The 19,176-nt window shown below is 38.1% G+C and overlaps 1 protein-coding gene and 2 pseudogenes across 1 annotated transcript; all 3 read left to right on the top strand.

The window, feature by feature from the left end:
- The first annotated feature begins 1,675 nt into the window (after nt 1-1,675).
- Nucleotides 1,676-3,718, top strand: LOC113668264 (uncharacterized). Its single transcript, XM_027184143.2, has one exon. It carries the CDS (start codon nt 1,715-1,717, stop codon nt 3,062-3,064), a length of 1,350 nt encoding a protein of 449 aa, XP_027039944.2. The 5' UTR covers nt 1,676-1,714; the 3' UTR covers nt 3,065-3,718.
- A 6,352-nt stretch (nt 3,719-10,070) lies between these two features.
- On the top strand, nt 10,071-11,543 carry LOC149050171 (uncharacterized; annotated as a pseudogene).
- A 4,682-nt stretch (nt 11,544-16,225) lies between these two features.
- On the top strand, nt 16,226-17,580 carry LOC149050170 (uncharacterized; annotated as a pseudogene).
- The last annotated feature ends 1,596 nt before the right edge of the window (nt 17,581-19,176 follow it).

The raw sequence follows: 19,176 nt of genomic DNA, 5'->3' as shown, positions 1-19,176 counted from the left end.
ACCTATAATGAAAATTCTTGCTAGATGCCAATTTTGTCTTTTAACACGGCGCTCAATCCTGATATGTGCAACCAACTGAAATAAGATATTTTTCGAGAGACTTTACATAATTTAAAAAAAATTACAAGCATCGTTGAAAGTACAAAATGGCGGTTGGCGACTGATTAAACGATAAAACAATACTACCCTGTGGGCAGAGCTAAAAAACACCGTTTCATTTCAACTGTCCTATTACAGCATTGGAGAAAAGGAAAAATTTCCAGACAAAGGCTTCTCAAGCGCAGTTCCACGCACATGCATTCCAAGTTTTGTTTTTAATCATCTCCTTAAGTTTTGTTAAATCATTTCTAAACTCAAAAAACGCGTGTGAGACAGAAGTTTACGAGAATCGATGAGTCACCAAGTTCCTGTTTGTCTAATGACGTAAATCCGTGGAAAGTGTTTCCGAGAGTTCTTTTGTCGTGGATATCCAAGTATTGTTTTATTATGTATCTATCATCAAGTAATAACCATTTTGTGGTTAGTAGTATAATAGATAGTGTGTTTGAGAACATTTTTACCTAGTGGTCTCGAACCGTCATCTATTATACTTTTACCCTTTTTGTTACTCTCATCTAAATACGTACAGGTCTCGATGCCGATTGTGCGGTAGGTTTGATTCCTGACTTGGGCTCAGAAATATTTTTGACTAATTAATTGCTCGGAGGATACCTCCAAATTTCAATCAGTTCGTCCAGTCAACGCAAAATTGACATGTTGTTTGAACTGATGGGTCTGCAGAAACAAAAAGGCGTTGATATACTAACGTACGCGCATGTAATATCATATACTTGTCTAAACTGACATTGATTGACGATGCTTGGAATAAAAATAAACTTATCAGGTGCATTAAGAGCTAAGCTTTTTTTCTTCATGTGAAGGCATTGTTTGGAATGTGATGCTGTTAGCAGGAATGTTTGAAAAGAATATCTCGATATTTCACCACTCTGATTCTCAATTAAAGCTAATATGGTAAAACAGGAGTCAGTTAAACAAGCGTCATAAACGTTACAGTTTCATGCATCTGGCTACGAATTAATGGTATCTTACTCTCTCAACATATTTTGAATGTGATCTTTAAATAAGGTTGACATTTATGTTATGATCCATGGACTACTGAGGACTATTGAAAGCTAAAATGTTCTTGCTCGGGATAATTTGTCTTAGGCCAAATCTCACAATGATCCAAACAAAGACACGCATCTCTGATATTCAAACAGACAACAAAGAGCGTCTATTTCGGTGAACCACTTCAATTCCCTGTAACCTAAAGTTCAAGAAAGAATGACCCCTCAGAAAGTGAGTGAAACGCGGTTATTCCCTTATTCTTGTATACTCCGATAAGAAAATCTGCATGTAGACGTCTCCAAAATGTTTTACTTTATTTAATTCACTCGGAACATAGCTTATGCCTTTCACACTCCGGCATATTATTCGCAATGAGACCAACCCTTAACAACCTCTTGATGGTCACGGTATGAAAGGGGCCTGTCATCTGAACAAAGCGCTTTTATCCTTTATCAGGCAGTAAACATTTTCAGATAAAGGCTTCTCAAGTACATTTCCACCCACACGCATTCCAGCGTCAGTTTCGCTTGCAGTTAAAAGCAGACACTTTCAACAGTAGTATATCATTTAAGAGCAAAACGAGCCGCGAACTACATGCAACATAATCATGAGCTCCAAACCTTACCGTGTTGGTCAATGGATTCCTTCTGACCAGAAAGTTATTGACAAATGGTTAGCCAACTTGATCACAGAAGTCCAAACTAAATACAAAGATAAGTTAGAGTTATTGATGGTTCTTCATCCACCAGCTGTAAATGAAGAGACAGATGGTGGTATAACTCGACCGGTAGTTGCTTACAGTACAGAGGAAGACCTCGGTCTTCATCCACCCGTTCAAGATTTATTGAAAGCTATCATCTCTGACCCCGAGATCAACATGTTCTTTAATCAGATGTTCTGTCAACAGAACAAGAATCCAAATAGTTCGACAGGAACAAGGATCTCTAGCTGGCAACTGATGATCATTTTAATCAACAACATCATGACAACAACCCCAGAGTACGACAAAACCGGTTTGGTTGGCTTCCCCATTAATGTAATCCTGAACTGGCCGATGGCTACGACTGCTGGATTTGCTGCTTTCCTTAACGACAAAGTCAACACGTTGTTCAAAAGTATTCTCAACTATTGGGGAAAGTTTCTCTCCAGTTCTGCTTCTTGTTACGTGTTGAATGAGTGTCCCCGTCATGGTTGGTTTGGTAAAGACGCAATGCAAAAGATGCCAAACTTCGTCCAAGAGTTCAAATGCAAGCCTGATCAAAAATATTATGGTTTTACATCATGGGATGATTTCTTCACAAGAGAGTTTCGTGATGGCATTCGTCCAGTAGAATCTCCGGACGACGATTCCATTGTTGCGAATGCCTGTGAGTCGGCGCCATACCAGATCTCAACGGCCGTGAAAAAGAGGGACTTCTTCTGGGCAAAGCACCAACGGTACTCATTGGACTTCATCCTGAACATGAGTGACCTTGCCAAGCAATTTTATGGTGGAACCGTCTACCAAGCATTCCTAAGTGCCACTAGTTATCACCGATGGCACAGTCCTGTGTCGGGCACCATTTACAAGACAGAACTCGTGGATGGTTCTTATTATTCTGCAACCCACGACATCCAGGATGACTCTGCATCGCCCAACATGTCACAAGCATACCTAGCCCAAGTAGCTGCCAGAGGTATTATCTACATTCAAGCTGACAATCCCGATATTGGCTTGATGTGCTTCGTATCAATCGGTATGTCAGAGGTGTCCTCCAACGAAATCACCGTTGAAGAAAAGGATAAAGTGAAGAAAGGTGACCAGCTCGGTATGTTTCACTATGGTGGGTCCACGCATCTACTGATATTTCGCCCTGAAGTAAATATCATGTTCGATACTAGAAGTCAAACACCCGGTCTGGATACCAAAAATATTCCAGTTAAATCGAAAATTGCAACCGTACATCCATCAATCTAAGCAAACATAAGTAAGGCTGTTAATAAACAGCTTGATTTTGTCAGTGTTCGGTGTCAACATGATAATTTTCTTTCTTTCCTCATTGAAAATGTCTTTTGAAAATAAGGAAATTGAGTTTTTTCATTTCCACTTCGTCAATTGTTATGAACCACTAAATTCAGTAGTATTTGGCAACTACTAAAACTAGAAATATTCTGGCTTAGTGTTTGTGAATTGTTTAGGCCTGTTAGATTATTTTGCAACCCTTATGTGAGTCTTGTGAGCCTTGGTTTGTTATGTGCTGCAAGACCACACTTTTTCGGTAGTTGGTCCTCGACCGATATAATAGGCCTGTTGTACGATAATTGTCATCGCTGGCCGCGTTTTCGCTAGTCCTCGGGAAATTTTGTTCAAGGTTTTAGCCATCGAAGTTTTTCAGGCAAATCTTTTTGTGCCACGAGCATGTCTAATAATTGGTGGTGTATTTTCAAACCGAAGCATTTAATCACTTATTCTAGCATTTGTGCTGGGATTTTTAATAATAATTACTAACCAAAAGTTTCTTAACTCACATTTGGAGTGAAAGATATTCCCATGGTTTACCGAAAGTGCGATAATAGTAAACTTAATCCTTGATGTGCACATCACCACTTAGTTGATTTCTGATATGTAGAAATAAAGCACTGCAAGAGTGTTAAGGGCTTTGTTTTGCTTTCAATTGTTCTTGTTAAAAACATCACATTCCACACAACACCTCACCAGGAGAACAAACTCTAGCCTCAAGCGAATCTGTTTAGTCCATTTTTAGTAACACAATTGTCAATTGTGTGCTAACCCAACCGTTTGAATACTGGGCCAAGTGATTAGGATTTTAAAGGCATTCTTTGATATATATATATATATATATATATATATATATATATATATATATATATATATATATATATATATAAATACATGTATGTATTTTAAAGAAAGCGACAAAACTTTTAAGTCTGTAATACATGTTTCGACAGAAACTTCTGTCATCTTCAATTAATTAATGTGCAGAGCGTTGGAAGTTGAATTTATAGAGTAAGTAACACAATGCTAATTATGATAAATGGTGACATCAAGAAAATAAGTAAAGCATGAAAGTGTGAGAATAAGAAGTATAGTTTTAGATTTACATGGTATAATTGTTGATTCAAGGATGGTTGTTCTTTTTGAATATGATTAGCCTCATTTATCTTGAGTTGGAAACCGGTAGAGGCGTGATCCAAAACATGGAAGCTATCTGCTGAGTACAAGGCACATTGTCGCGTGACAACGCTTCTGTCGAAACATGTATTACAGACTTAAAAGTTTTGTCGCTTTCTTTAAATTCTTGATTGCCTGCTAATATCAAGACCCTTTATATCAATATAAATATATTTTTATATTAAATAGAAACCTTCTTGACGCCCAAGCCGGGAATTTAAGCTTTAGTTTTCTAAGAGATTTTCAAGATGACCTAAACATTGCGCTGTTGTTAGTCAAGCCAAACAAATTCTGACGAATTAAATAAGTCATCATCATAGGCTTAGTATCTTTAAAGAGAACCGCATTCAATTCGAACAGTTTTAATAATCTGATTTTGCATCGAGCATAATCCCTAAGGGATTCGATATTAAACAAATATTTTAAGACTGACTTTAGCAATATGCAGCCTTCGATGAAGAAGAAACTTCAATTCTTCATACAGAGAAAATTTGACTCATTTTTGAAGGGATGGCATTATTCTTAGACAAGATGGTGCTCAATCCAAATATGTGAAACCAACTGAAGTAAAATATATTTCGAGAGACTTTACATAATTTAAAAAAGATTAAAAGTGTCGTCGAAAGCACAAAATGGCGGTTGGCAATACATGGACTTTTGGGCAGGTAAACAAACTCTAAAATATAGTATTGCAATTGAGCACTTAGCTGGCTGTAGCTTGGTCGCAGAATCTTCAAATGAAAGTCTATAACCCTTCAACTCCAAGATCTCATTAGTTTTTCCCCCTTACTTTCTGCCATACAATTTTTATGATGTCAATTGGAGAATTTGGTAATGGAGCAACTAAAAAATCCCCTAATTGATATTTTTCGTTATTCCAATCGCTTCTAGGCTTGATATTGTCTAAATATTGTGAGGAAAAATTTTTTATTGGTCACTCACGGGAGGTAAAGGGTCAAACAAAATTAAGAAAATTCAGCCTTACAAGATTACATTGACCTAAATCAATGAAAGTCACAGGAGATTAGTCTGTTGCAATATCCACGAGCTGAAGATGACTTGAATGTGTTTCATGTGCTTCGCGTGCGTATTACTTTTCCCGCCCCTTCTTTCTCATGTGAGTTTAACCCTTTGAACCCCAAGATCTCATTGGTAATTCTCCTTACTGCCTGCTAAACGATTCTCATCATGTTAGTTTGGAGACTTTGGTATTGGATCAATTAGTAATCCCATATTTGAAATTCTTCTTTATTCTCACTACTTGTCTGCATGATATTGTATAGATATAGTAAGGAGAAAATCTCCCTTGGTCACTTGCGGGAGTTAAAGAGTTAAAAGCGTTGTTGTCTCTAGTGACATTAGTCTTGTGGACCTTTCAGCAAAAGTTATTTGGATGTTAGATGTATATATTTTGGAGATAGTGAAGCAAAGCAGTTGGTAAGATGGTCGCATTATATACAAAACTTCTGGACATTGGATGCAGTTAACAGTTAATCGATTTGTTATAGAAAAGCGACCCCTTCTGGTAAACTTTGTCTGCACAAGGCCCATATTTTAAACTACTTTGTTCCTGAACTGGGCCAGCCTGATTAAATGTTGGCAGTATAAGAATAAACTAATTAATTATTTAAAACCACAAAGCTGTGGACATCGTGGGTAAAGCAACATACAGTGTACTACCCATAAAAAGTTAAATATTCGACCATTCAGACGGAGCCCCGGGAAGTTTTTCTCTTTGTCCAGTCTCTTGGATGTGTTCAGAAGAAGTTTGATCAGTAGCCTACGTGTAGCCGCATCTCCCCTCCCTCCCCCCCCCCCCCCCCCCAGGCTGAAACGGAGAAGAAGGAGCGTCTACGCTAATTGTGTTCCGTGACGTCACTCTAATTTATGCAAAATAATGTCATTTGATAATATTTTTTTGCGAAGTGGCACGTGTTAGCGTGAAGGTTATCGAGATAAACAATAACACTGAAGTGAATTCATTTTCCATTTTTCAGGTAAATTTCCAAATCAGCGCTCGATTTCAAATAAATACTTTGCTTTAAGGATATAGGAAAAGATTGTTAGCCATATTTGGAATAGATTAAGAAGAGGACGATGTTCGATTGGCGTCGTACTCATGAAATCCACGCGGTTTCTGCTTGCATTTGTAAACAGTGCCACGGTCGAAGAAAAAAGTTGAATAATTTGCCGCAGTCTCAAGGTTCTTACATATTTCTTTAAGGGATAGTTACGCTGCAAGTGTGAAGAAAGAGCTACTCTTTTTTCAGTCGAAAGAATCGCTGCAAGAAACAACTAGCTTTAAATTAAGTGACTGAACGTCCGGCAGCCGGACGCGGTCTTAATAAATTCACAGCACCATTCGCGAAAAGACCGAAGGTTGAAAGCGACAATCCTCTTGGTTCAAGTACATTAAGATAGTGCACCTGGTCCTCTGTGAGAGCTTTAACGGGCGGCACGGTAGATATAGTGACTGGTTCCTTCTAGAGAAGAGAGGTGATCGATCACTGGCGCTCCTTAATATATTAAAGATTTTCCATAGCCAGTTGGTGACGAAATGGAGACATCGTTACCTTCCAAAAACATATCTATGGCTTTCTGCTGTTCTTCTTGAAATTATTCGTGTATTTGAAAACAGTCCAATAATATGTGGAAAAAACCCTTTTTATGCAAATCTTTTTGTGCCACAAGCATATCTAATAATTGATGGTGTATTTTCAAACCGAAGCATTTAATCACTTAATCAAGCATTTGCGATGGCATTTTTAATAATAATTACGAACCGAAAGTTTCTTAACTCACATTTGGAGCGAAAGGCATTCCATACCATGGTTTACCGAAAGTGCGATTATAGAGAACTTAATCCTCGATGTGTACATTACCACTTCGTTGATTTTCTGATATGTAGAAATAAAGCACTGAAAGTGTGTGAAGGGCTTAGGTGTTTTGTAACTGTAACTGCAGGAAAAAAAGCCTCTGCCCTCTATAGCTCTATAGAATCTTTATTCCACACGTAGATTAGATCATCACACCAGTGAATAAATTAGCTACTTATCTAATTTGTATATAAGGAGGTATGTTTTTCATTGAATAAAGTTCTGTCTGACGAGCGCTTAAGCGCAAAACTCAGAGTCACAAAGAATCGTTGCGTTTTCTTTAATTCTTTAACTTATGTATACTTAGCTCTGCTACCAAAGCATTGAGCACTTTACGCCAAGGTAGACTCTACCCACATTCATTTACATTTACCATATATATTTGTATATGAGATAGAACATCGATCACATAGAAAGCTTCTCTAGCTTCTCTGGGCCCAAGCCGGGAATTTAAGCTTTAGTTTTCTAGGAGATTTTCTGGATGATCTAAACATTGCGCTGTAGTCAGTCAAGCCTAACAAATTCTACCGAATGAAATTAATAAGTCGAGCGAACCTATTTGGTCCATTTTTAGTAACACAATTGTCAATTGTGCGCTAACCCAACCGTCTAACCACTAGGCCAAAATGAATGAGATTGGCTTAAATAAGTGCTGTAGGATTTTAAAGGTGGGGTTAGATGCCAATTTTGTCTTTTAACACGGCGCTCAATCCTGATATGTGCAACCAACTGAAATAAGATATTTTTCGAGAGACTTTACATAATTTAAAAAAAAATTACAACGTCCTCGAAAGTACAAAATGGCGGTTGGCGACTGATTAAACGATAAAACAATCCTGTGGGCAGAGTTGAAAAACACCGTTTCATTCCAACTGTCCTATTTCAACTGTGCTAATTCTGTGCCCAAAAAGTTCTTACTGACAGAATCAAAATCATAGTCGAGGAGATATCCTAAGAGAAAATAGTCCTCGAAGACTGTTACATAACGACAGAATAAACAGAAAATTCGGAGGAGAAAGGGCGCACCCTAGGTACCGCCTCCAAGAGAGCTACGTGCTATTCGTTTAAGTTTCCTGATTATAAACTCAGTGGGGAGGATGAAAAGTACTACATGTTTACACCTTAAGTCACATCTAAGAAAAAGAGGTGTCGAACGTGTTTAAATAAGACCGCCAAAAGGAATAAGAAATGATCGACTGGCTTATTATAATTTTTACTGAATGGCTTATTATAATATATTATTCATTTTCAACGTCTAAATAAGCCAAAAAACACCTTTAATGAGAATTCTTGCTAGATGCCAATTTTGTCTTTTAACACGGCGCTCAATCCTGATATGTGCAACCAACTGAAATAAGATATTTTTCGAGAGACTTTACATAATTTAAAAAAAATTACAAGCATCGTTGAAAGTACAAAATGGCGGTTGGCGACTGATTAAACGATAAAACAATCCTGTGGGCAGAGTTAAAAAACACCGTTTCATTTCAACTGTCCTATTACAGCATTGGAGAAAAGGAAAAATTTCCAGACAAAGGCTTCTCAAGCGCAGTTCCACGCACACGCATTCCAAGTTTTGTTTTTAATCATCTCCTTAAGTTTTGCTAAATCATTTCTAAACTCAAAAAACGCGTGTGAGACAGAAGTTTACGAGAATCGATGAGTCTCCAAGTTCCTGTTTGTCTAATGACGTAAATCCGTGGAAAGTGTTTCCGAGGGTTCTTTTGTCATGGATATCCAAGTATTGTTTTATTATGTATCTATCATCAAGTAATAACCATTTTGTGGTTAGTAGTATAGTAGATAGGGTGTTTGAGAACATTTTTACCTAATGGTCTCGAACCGTCATCTATTATACTTCTACCCTTTTTGTTACTCTCATCTAAATACGTGCAGGTCTCGATGCCGATTGTGCGGTAGGTTTGATTCCTAACTTGGGCTCAGAAATATTTTTGATTAATTAATTGCTCGGAGGATACCTCCAAATTTCAACCAGTTCGTCCAGTCAACGCAAAATTGACATGTTGTTTGAACTGATGGGTCTGCAGAAATAAAAAGGCGTTGATATACTAACGTACGCGCGTGTCATATCATGTACTTGTCTAAACTGACATTGATTGACGATGCTTGGAATAAAAATAAACTTTTCTTCATGTGAAGGCATTGTTTGGAATGTGATGCTGTTAGCAGAAATTTTTGAAAAGAATATCTCGATATTTCACCACTCTGATTCTCAATCAAAGCTAATGTGGTAAAACAGGAATCAGTTAAACAAGCGTCATAAACGTTACAGTTTCAAGAATTGAAATAAGTCTACTCATTCTAATATTTGATAATACTCTCATTTAAACTGCATTTGGCTACGAATTAATGGTATCTTACTCTCTCAACATATTTTGAATGTGATCTTTAAATTAGGTTGACATTCATGTTATGATCCATGGACTACCGAGGACTATTGAAAGCTAAAATGTTCTTGCTCGGGATAATTTGTCTTAGGCCAAATCTCACAATGATCCAAACAAAGACACGCATCTCTGATATTCAAACAGACAACAAAGAGCGTCTATTTCGGTGAACCACTTCAGTTCCCTGTAACCTAAAGTTCAAGAAAGCATGACCCCTCAGAAAGTGAGTGAAACACGGTTATTCCCTTATTCTTGTATACTCCGATAAGAACATTTGCATGTAGACGTCTCCAAAATGTTTTACTTTATTTAATTCACTCGGAACATAGCTTATGCCTTTCACACTCCGGCATATTATTCGCAATGAGACCAACCCTTAACAACCTCTTGATGGTCATGGTATGGAAGGGGCCTGTCATCTGAACAAAGCGCTTTTATCCTTTATCAGGCAGGAAACATTTCCAGATAAAGGTTTCTCAAGCAAATTTCCGCCCACACGCATTCCAGCGTCAGGTCCGCCTGCAGTTAAAAGCAGACACTTTCAACAGTAGTATATCATTTAAGAGCAAAACGAGCCGCGAACTACATGCAACATAATCATGAGCTCCAAACCTTACCGTGTTGGTCAATGGATTCCTTCTGACCAGAAAGTTATGGACAAATGGTTAGCCGACTTAACAACAGAAGTCCAAACTAAATACAAAGATAAGTTAGAGTTATTGATGGTTCTTCATCCACCAGCTGTAAATGGAGAGACAGATTGTGGTGAAACTCGACCGGTAGTTGCTTACGGTACAGAGGAAGACCTCGGTCTCCACCCACCCGTTCAAGAATTATTGAAAGCTATCATCTCCGATCCCGAGATCAACATGTTCTTCCATCAGATGTTCTGGCAACAGTACAAGAACACAGAAAGTTCGAAAAGAACAAGGATCCCTTGCTGGCAACTTATGATTATTTTAATCGACTACATCATGACAACAGCTCCAGAGTACAACAAAACCAGTTTTGTTGGTCTCCCTATCAATGTAATCCTGAACTGGCCGATGGCTACGACTGCTGGATTTTCTGCTTTCCTCAACGACAAAGTCAACAGGTTGTTCAAAAGTATTCTCAACTATTGGGGAAAGTTTCTTTCCAGTTCTGCTTCTTGTCACGTGTTGACTGATGATCCTCGTCATGGTTGGTTTGGTGAAGACGCAATGCAAGCAATGCCAAACTTCGTCCATGAATTCAAATGCAAGCCTAATGAAAAACACTATGGTTTTACCTCATGGGATGACTTCTTCACCAGAGAGTTTCGTGATGGCATTCGTCCAGTAGCATCTCTGGACGACGATTCCATTGTTGCGAATGCCTGTGAGTCAGCGCCATACCAGATCTCAACGGCCGTGAAAAAGAGGGACTTCTTCTGGGCAAAGCACCAACGGTACTCATTGGACTTCATCCTGAACATGAGTGACCTTGCCAAGCAATTTCATGGTGGAACCGTCTACCAAGCGTACCTAAGTGCCACCAGTTATCACCGATGGCACAGTCCTGTGTCGGGCACCATTTACAAGATAGAACTCGTGGATGGTTCTTATTATTCTGCAACCCACGACTTTCAGGATAACCCTTCGTCGCCCAACATATGCATGTCACAAGGATACCTAGCCCAAGTAGCTGCCAGAGGTATTATCTACATTCAAGCTGATAATCCCGACATTGGCTTGATGTGCTTCGTATCGCTCGGTATGTCAGAGGTGTCCTCCAACGAAATCACGATTAAAGAAAAGGATAAAGTGAAGAAAGGTGACCAGCTCGGCATGTTTCACTATGGTGGGTCCACCCATCTACTGATATTTCGCCCTGGAGTTAATATTGAGTTCGATACGAGAGGTCAAACGCCAGGTCTGCATACCGAAAATATTCCTGTTAAATCGAAAATTGCGACCGTACATCCATCAACCTAAGCAAATATAAATATGGATTGCGATAAACAGCTTGATTTTGACAGAGTCCGGCGTGAACATGATAATTTTCTTTCTTTCCTCTTAGATGTCTTTTGATGATAGAAAAATTTAGTTTTTTTCATTTTTACCTCGTCAATCGTATGAACTACTAAATTTAGAAGTGTTCGGCAACTACTAAATTAGGAATGTTCTGGCTTAGTGTTTGTGAATTGTTTAGGCCTGTTAGATAATTTTGCAATCCTTATGCGAGTCTCATGTGAGCCTTGGTTTGTTATGTGCTGCAAGACCACACATTAGTTTTTACCTTTTGAGTAGTTGGTCCTCGACCGTTGTAATAGGCTTGCTGTACGATAATTGTCATCGCTGGCCGTGTTTGCGCTTGTCCTTGCTTAGAGCCCTCGACGGGAGATTTTGTTCAAGGTTTTAGCCATCGAAGTTTGCAAGTTTTTCAGGCATATCTATTTGTGCCAGGAGCATGTCTAATAATTAATGGTGTATTTTCAAACCGAAGCATTTAATCACTTATTCTAGCATTTGTGATGGGATTTGTAATAATAATTACTAACCAAGAGTTTCTTAACTCACATTTGGAGTGAAAGATATTCCCATGGTTTACCGAAAGTGCTATAATAGTAAACTTAATCCTTGATGTGCACATCACCTCTTAGTTGATTTCTGATATGTAGAAATAAAGCACTGCAAGAATGTTAAGGGATTTGTTTTGCTTTCAATTGTTCTTGTTAAAAACATTACATTCCACACAACACCTCACCAGGAGAACAAATTCTAGCCTCGAGCTAATCTGTTTGGTCCATTTTTAGTAACAGAATTGTCAATTGTGTGCTAACCCAACCGTTTGAATATTAGGCCAAAAGTAATTAGGATTTTAAAGGCATTCTTTGATATATATACATATATATATATATATATATATATATATATATATATATATGTATATATATATGTATTTTAAAGAAAGCGACAAAACTTTTAAGTCTGTAATACATGTTTCGACCGAAACTTCTGTCATCTTCAATTAATTAATGTGCAAAGCGCTGGAAGTTCAATTTATAGAGTAAGTAACATAATGCTAATTATGATAAATGGTGACATCAAGAAAATAAGTAAAGCATGAAAGTGTGAGAATAGAAAGTATAGTTTTAGATTTACATGGTGTAATTGTTGATTCAAGGATGGTTGTTCTTTTTGAATATGATTAGCTTCATTTATCTTGAGTTGGAAACCGATAGAGGCGTGATCCAACGCGACAACGCTTCTGTCGAAACATGTATTACAGACTTAAAAGTTTTGTCGCTTTCTTTAAATTCTTGACTTGCCTGCTAATATCAAGACCCTTTATATCTATATAAATACATTTTTATTTTAAATAGAAACCTTCTTTAGGCCCAAGCTGGGAATTTAAGCTTTAGCTTTCTAAGAGATTTTCAAGATGACCCAAAACATTGCGCTTTTGTTAGTCAAGCCGAACAAATTCTGACGAATTAAATAAGTCATCATCATAGGCTTAGTATCTTTAAAGAGAACCGCATTCAATTCGAACAGTTTTAATAATCTGATTTTGCATCGAGCATAATCCCTAGGGGATTCGATATTAAACAAATATTTTAAGACTGACTTTAGTGCTATGCAGCCTTCGATGAAGAAGAAACTTCAATTCTTCATACAGAGTTAATTTGACTCACTTTTGAAGGGATGGCATTATTCTTAGATAAGACGGCGCTCAATCCAAATATGTGCAACCAACTGAAGTAAGATATATTTCGAGAGACTTTACATAATTTATAAAAGATTAAAAGCGTCGTCGAAAGCACAAAATGGCGGTTGGCAATACATGGACTTTTGGGCAGGTAAACGAACCCTAAAATATAGTACTGCAATTGAGCACTTAGCTGGCTGTAGCTTGGTCGCAGAATTTTCAAATGAAAGTCTATAACCCTTCAACTCCAAGATCTCATTAGTTTTTCCCCCTTATTTTCTGCCATACAATTTTTATGATGTCAATTGGAGAATTTGGTAATGGAACAACTAAAAATCCCCTAATTGATATTTTTCGTTATTCCAATCGCTTCTAGGCTTGATATTGTCTAAATATTGTGAGGAAAATTTTTCTATTGGTCACTCATGGGAGGTAAAGGGTCAGACAAAATTAAGAGAATTGAGCCTTACAAGATTACATTGACCTAAATCGATGAAAGTCACAGGAGATTAGTTTGTTGCAATATCCACGAGCTGAAGATGACTTGAATGTGTTTTATGTGCTTCTTTCTCATGCGAGTTTAACCCTTTAAACCCCAAGATCTCATTGGTAATTCTCCTTACCGCCTGCTAAACGATTCTCATCATGTCGGTTTCGAGACTTTGGTATTGGATCAATTAGTAATCCCATATTTGAAATTTTTCTTTATTCTCACTACTTGTCTGCATGATATTGTATAGATATAGTAAGGAGAAGTTCTCCCTTGGTCACTCGCGGGAGTAAAAGGGTTAAAAGCGTTGTTGTCTCTAGTGACATTAGTCTTGTGGACCTTTCAGCAAAAGTTATTTGGATGTTAGATTTATATATTTTGGAGATAGTGAAGCAAAGCAGTTGGTAAGATGGTCGCATTCTATAGAAAACTTCTGGACATTGGATGCAGTTAAAAGTTGATCGTTTTGTTATAGAAAAGCGACCCCTTCTTTGTCTGCACAAGGCCCATAATTTAAATTACTTTGTTCCTGAACTGGGCCAGCTTGGTTACATGTTGGCTGTATAAAAATAAACTGATTAATTATTTAAAACCACAAAGCTGTGGACATCGTGGGTAAAGCAACATACAGTGTACTACCCATAAAAAGTTAAATATTCGACCATTCAGACGGAGCCCCGGGAAGTTTTTCTCTTTGTCCAGTCTCTTGGATGTGTTCAGAAGAAGTTTGATCAGTAGCCTACGTGTAGCCGCATCTCCCCCCCCCCCCCCCCCGAGGTGAAACAGAGAAGAGGGAGCGTCTACGCTAATTGTGTTCCCTGACGTCACTCTAATTTATGCAAAATAATGTCATTTGATAATATTTTTTTGCGAAGTGGCACGTGTTAGCGTGAAGGTTATCGAGATAAACAACAACACTGAAGTGAATTCATTTTCCATTTCTAGGGTAAATTTCCAAATCAGCGCTCCATTTCAAATAAATATTTTGCTTTAAGGATATAGGAAAAGATTGTGAGCGATTTTTGGAATAGAGTAAGAAGATGACGATGTTCGATTGGCATAGTACTTATGAAATCCACGCGGTTTCTGCTTGCATTTGTAAACAGTGCCATGGTCGACGAAAAAAGTGGATCATTTGCCGCAGTCTCAAGGTTCTTACATATTTCTTTAAGGGATCGTTACGCTGCAAGTGTGAAGAAAGAGCTACTCTTTTTTCAGTCGAAAGAATCGCTGCAAGAAACAACTAGCTTTAAATTAAGTGACTAAACGTCCGGCAGCCGGATGCGGTCTCAATAAATTCACAGCACCATTCGCGAAAAGACCGAAGGTTGAAAGCTGACAATCCTATTGGTTCAAGTACATTAAGATAGTGCACCTGGTCTTCTGTGAGAGCTTTAACGGGCGGCACGGTAGATATAGTGACCGGTTCCTTCTAGAGAAGAGAGGTGATCGATCACTGGCGCTCCTTAATATATTAAAGATTTTCCATAGCCAGTTGATAACGAAATGGAGACATCGTTACCTTCCAAAAACATATCTATGGCTTTCTGCTGTTCTTCTTGAAATGTCTCTATCCCAAAAGTCGCGCAAACTTGCCTTAAAACCTTGTCGTACATCGCTGTTGTCTGAAAAGTTGACCATGAAAGAGTTTTGTTCAACGTCTGCTTCGTTAGTTAAATTACCAACTCTAGCCAACCAAAATTGACGAAGGAATTGGCAAGAGAGGTTTCTTGAAAAAGAGTGACGTCACGGAACACGATTAATGTCAGGTTTGGGTAGACGTTACCTCGCCTCCGTTTTACCTCGGGGGTAGGAGGAGAGGGTACAGCTTTACGAAGGCTAGATCAGTTGTCACCAAAACTCTTTTCTACATAAGCAATCTTATCAAGAAAAAGCGCTGCATGTCAATGTCTACGCAATATTGACGTATTATTTGCACCATTGGGATTGCAGAAACAAATAGGCTTTGATATACTAACGTACGCGCATGCAATACCTTATGCTTGTCTAAACTGACATTGATTGACGATGCTTGGAATGAAAACAACTTTATCAAGTGCACTAAGAACTAAGCTTTTTTTCTTCGTGTGAAGGCGTAGTTTGGAATATGATGCTGTTATCAGGAATGTTTAAAAAGAATATTTCGATATTTCACCGCTCTGATTCTCAATCAAAGTTAATGCGGTAAAACAGGAGTCAGTTAAACAAGCGCCATAAACGTTACAGGTTCAAGAATTGGAATAAATTTACTCGTGCTAAGATTTGATAGAACTCTCATTTAAACTGCGTTTGGCTACGAATTAAGTGTATCTTACGCTCTCAACTATCAAGCAGGAAAATGCAATTAATTTCTGTCATCTTGAAAAAACGCTTTTATCCTTTATCAGGCACATGCATTTTAGCGTCATTTGCGCTTGCGCGATGAAATCGATATTCCTGTTAAAAGCAGACCACTCAAAAGGAGTATATCATTTACGAGCAAAACAAGCCGCGAACTACGTGCAACATAATCATGAGCTCCAAACCTCACTGTGTTGGTCGATGGATTCCCTCTGACCACAAATTTCCTGACAAATGGTTAGCCAACTTGATCATAGAAGTCCAAACTAAATACAAAGATAAGTTAGCGTTATTGATGGCTCTTCATCCACCAACTGAAGATGAAGAAACAGCTAGTGGTGAAACTCCGCCGGTAGTTGCTCACAGTACAGAGGAAGACCTCAGTCTCCATCCACTCGTTCAAGAATTATTGAAAACTATCATCTCCGACCCCGAAATCGACATGTTCTTCCATCAGATGTTCTGTACAAGATTCGAGACGGTTCGATAGGAACAAGGATCCCTTGCTGGCAACTGATGATTATTTTAATTGACTACAACATGACGAAAGCTCCAGACTACAAAACCAGTTTGGTTGGCTTCCCCATTAATGTAATCCTGAACTGGCTGATGGCTACAACTGCTGGATTTGCTGCTTTTCTCAAAGACAAAGTCATCACGTTGCTCAAACGTATTCCCAACCACTGTGGAAAGTTTCTTTCCAGTTCTGCTTCTTATTACGTGTTGAATGATGATCCCCGTCATGGTTGGTTTGGTAAGGACGCAATGCAAGCAATGCCAAACTTCGATTAAGAGTTCAAATGCAAGCCCAAAGAAAAACATCACTGTTTTACATCATGGGATGATTTCTTCACCAGAGAGTTTCGTGATGGCATTCGTCCAGTAGAATCTCCGGACGACGATTCCATGGTTACGAATGCTTGTGAGTCGGCGCCACATCATATCTCTACCGCCGTTAAGAAGAGGGACTTCTTTGGATTAAAGCACCAACGGTACTCATTGGACTTCATCCTGAACATGAGTGACCTTGCCAAGAAATTTCATAGTAGAACCGTCTACCAAGCGTTCGTAAGTGCCACCAGTTACAACCGTTGGCACAGTCCTGTGTCGGGCACTATTTACAAGACAGAACTCGTGGATGGTTCTTATTATTCTGCAACTCACGACATCCAGGATGACGCTGCATTGCCCAACATGTCACAAGGATACCTAGCCCAAGTAGCTGCCAGAGGTATTATCTACATTCAAACTGACAATCCCCGCTTTGGCTTGATGTGCTTCGCATCAATCGGCATGTCAGAGGTGTCCTCTAACGAAATCACCGTTGAAGAAAAGGATAAAGTGAAGAAAGGTGACCAGCTCGACATGTTTCACTATGGTGGGTCCACGCATTTACTGATATTTCGCCCTGGAGTAAATATCAAGTTCGATACGAGAGGTCAAACGCCAGGTCTGGATACCAAAAATATTCTAGTTAAGTCGAAAATTGCGACCGTACATCCATCAATTTAAGAAAATATAAACAAGGCTGTTAATAAACACCTTGATTTTGCTTGTATTCGGTGTCGACATGATAATTTTCTTTCTTTCCTCTTAGACGGTGTCTTTTGACAATAAGGAAATTGAGTTCTTTTCATTTTCATTTCGTCAATTGTTATGAACCACTAAATTTAGAAGTATTTGGCAACTACTAAAATTAGGAATGTTCTGGCTTAGTGTCTGTGATTTGTTTAGGCCTGTTAGATTATTTTGGAGTCCTTATGCGAGTCTTGTGAGCCTTGGTTTGTTGTGTGCTGCAAGACCACACATTTATTTTTACCTTTTGAGTAGTTGGTCCTCCATCGATGTAATAGGCTTGTTGTACGATAATTGTCATCGCTGGCCGTGTTTTTGCTAGTCCTTGCTTAGAGTCCTTAACGAGAAATTTTGTTCAAGAAATTAGCCATGGAGGTTTTGGAAGTTTTTCAAGCACATCTTTTCGTGCCACGAGCATGACTAATAATTGATCAATACTCCTTACGTTCTTTTTCTTTTCTTCACTTTTGTTATAGTTCCTCATTTAATGTATCAAAGTCGCAATGCACAAATGTAATTTAGCAGTAATAGCTTTTCAATCAACGTATTGTATTCGGATATGGTAAAGTTATCGTTTTATGTTATTCATATTGTATTATTGAACTTTATTGTAAGTAGACTAACATCTCCCTTTGGAGAGTACGGCGCAATAAAGAGATACTATTAAAAAAAAAAAAAATGACTAATAATTGATAATGTATTTTCAAACCGAAGCATTTAATCACTTATCTCACATTTGGAGTGAAAGATATTCCCATGGTTTACCGAAAGTGCGATGATAGTAAACTTAATCCTAGATGTGCACATTACCACTTAGTTGATTTCTGATATGTAGAAATAAAGCACTGCAAGAGTGTTAAGGGCTTTGATGTTTTGCTCAGGGTTGTTGTTAAAAACCTGACATTCCACACAACACCTCACCTGCAGAACAAACTCTAGCCTCGAGCGAACCTGTTTTGGTCCATTTTTAGTAACACAATTGTCAATTGTGTTACTAAAATTGGAAGTTGAATTTATATAGTAAGTAGAACAATGCTAATTATGATAAATGGTGACAACAAGAAAATAGGTAAAGCATGAAAGTGTGAGAATATGAAGGATAGTTTTGATTCAATTGTTGATTCAAGGATGGTTGTTCTTTTTGAATATGAATAGCCTCTTTTATCTTGAGTTGGAAACCGGTTGGGCGTGATCCAAAACATGGAAGTTATCCGCTGAACACAAGGCACATGGTCGCGCGACAACGCTTCCAACGCTTTGTACATTAATTAACTGAAGATGACAGAAGTTTCTGTCGAAACATGTATTACAGACTTAAAAGTTTTGTCGCTTTCTTTAAATTCTTGACTTGCCTGCTAATATCAAGACCCTTTGGAAATACATATATATATATTTCTATATTACATAGAAACCTTCTTTAGGCCCAAGCCGGGAATTTAAGCTTTAGTTTTCTAAGAGATTTTAAAGATGACCTAAACATTGCAAACAAAAATTCTGCCGAATTAAATTAATGAGTTATCATCATAGGCTTAG

Source organism: Pocillopora damicornis, chromosome 2 (assembly GCF_964200805.1).
Source record: "Pocillopora damicornis chromosome 2, jaPocDami1.2, whole genome shotgun sequence".
Classification (NCBI taxonomy): Eukaryota; Metazoa; Cnidaria; class Anthozoa; order Scleractinia; family Pocilloporidae; genus Pocillopora; species Pocillopora damicornis.
This window is presented reverse-complemented; position numbering and strand designations above follow the sequence as displayed.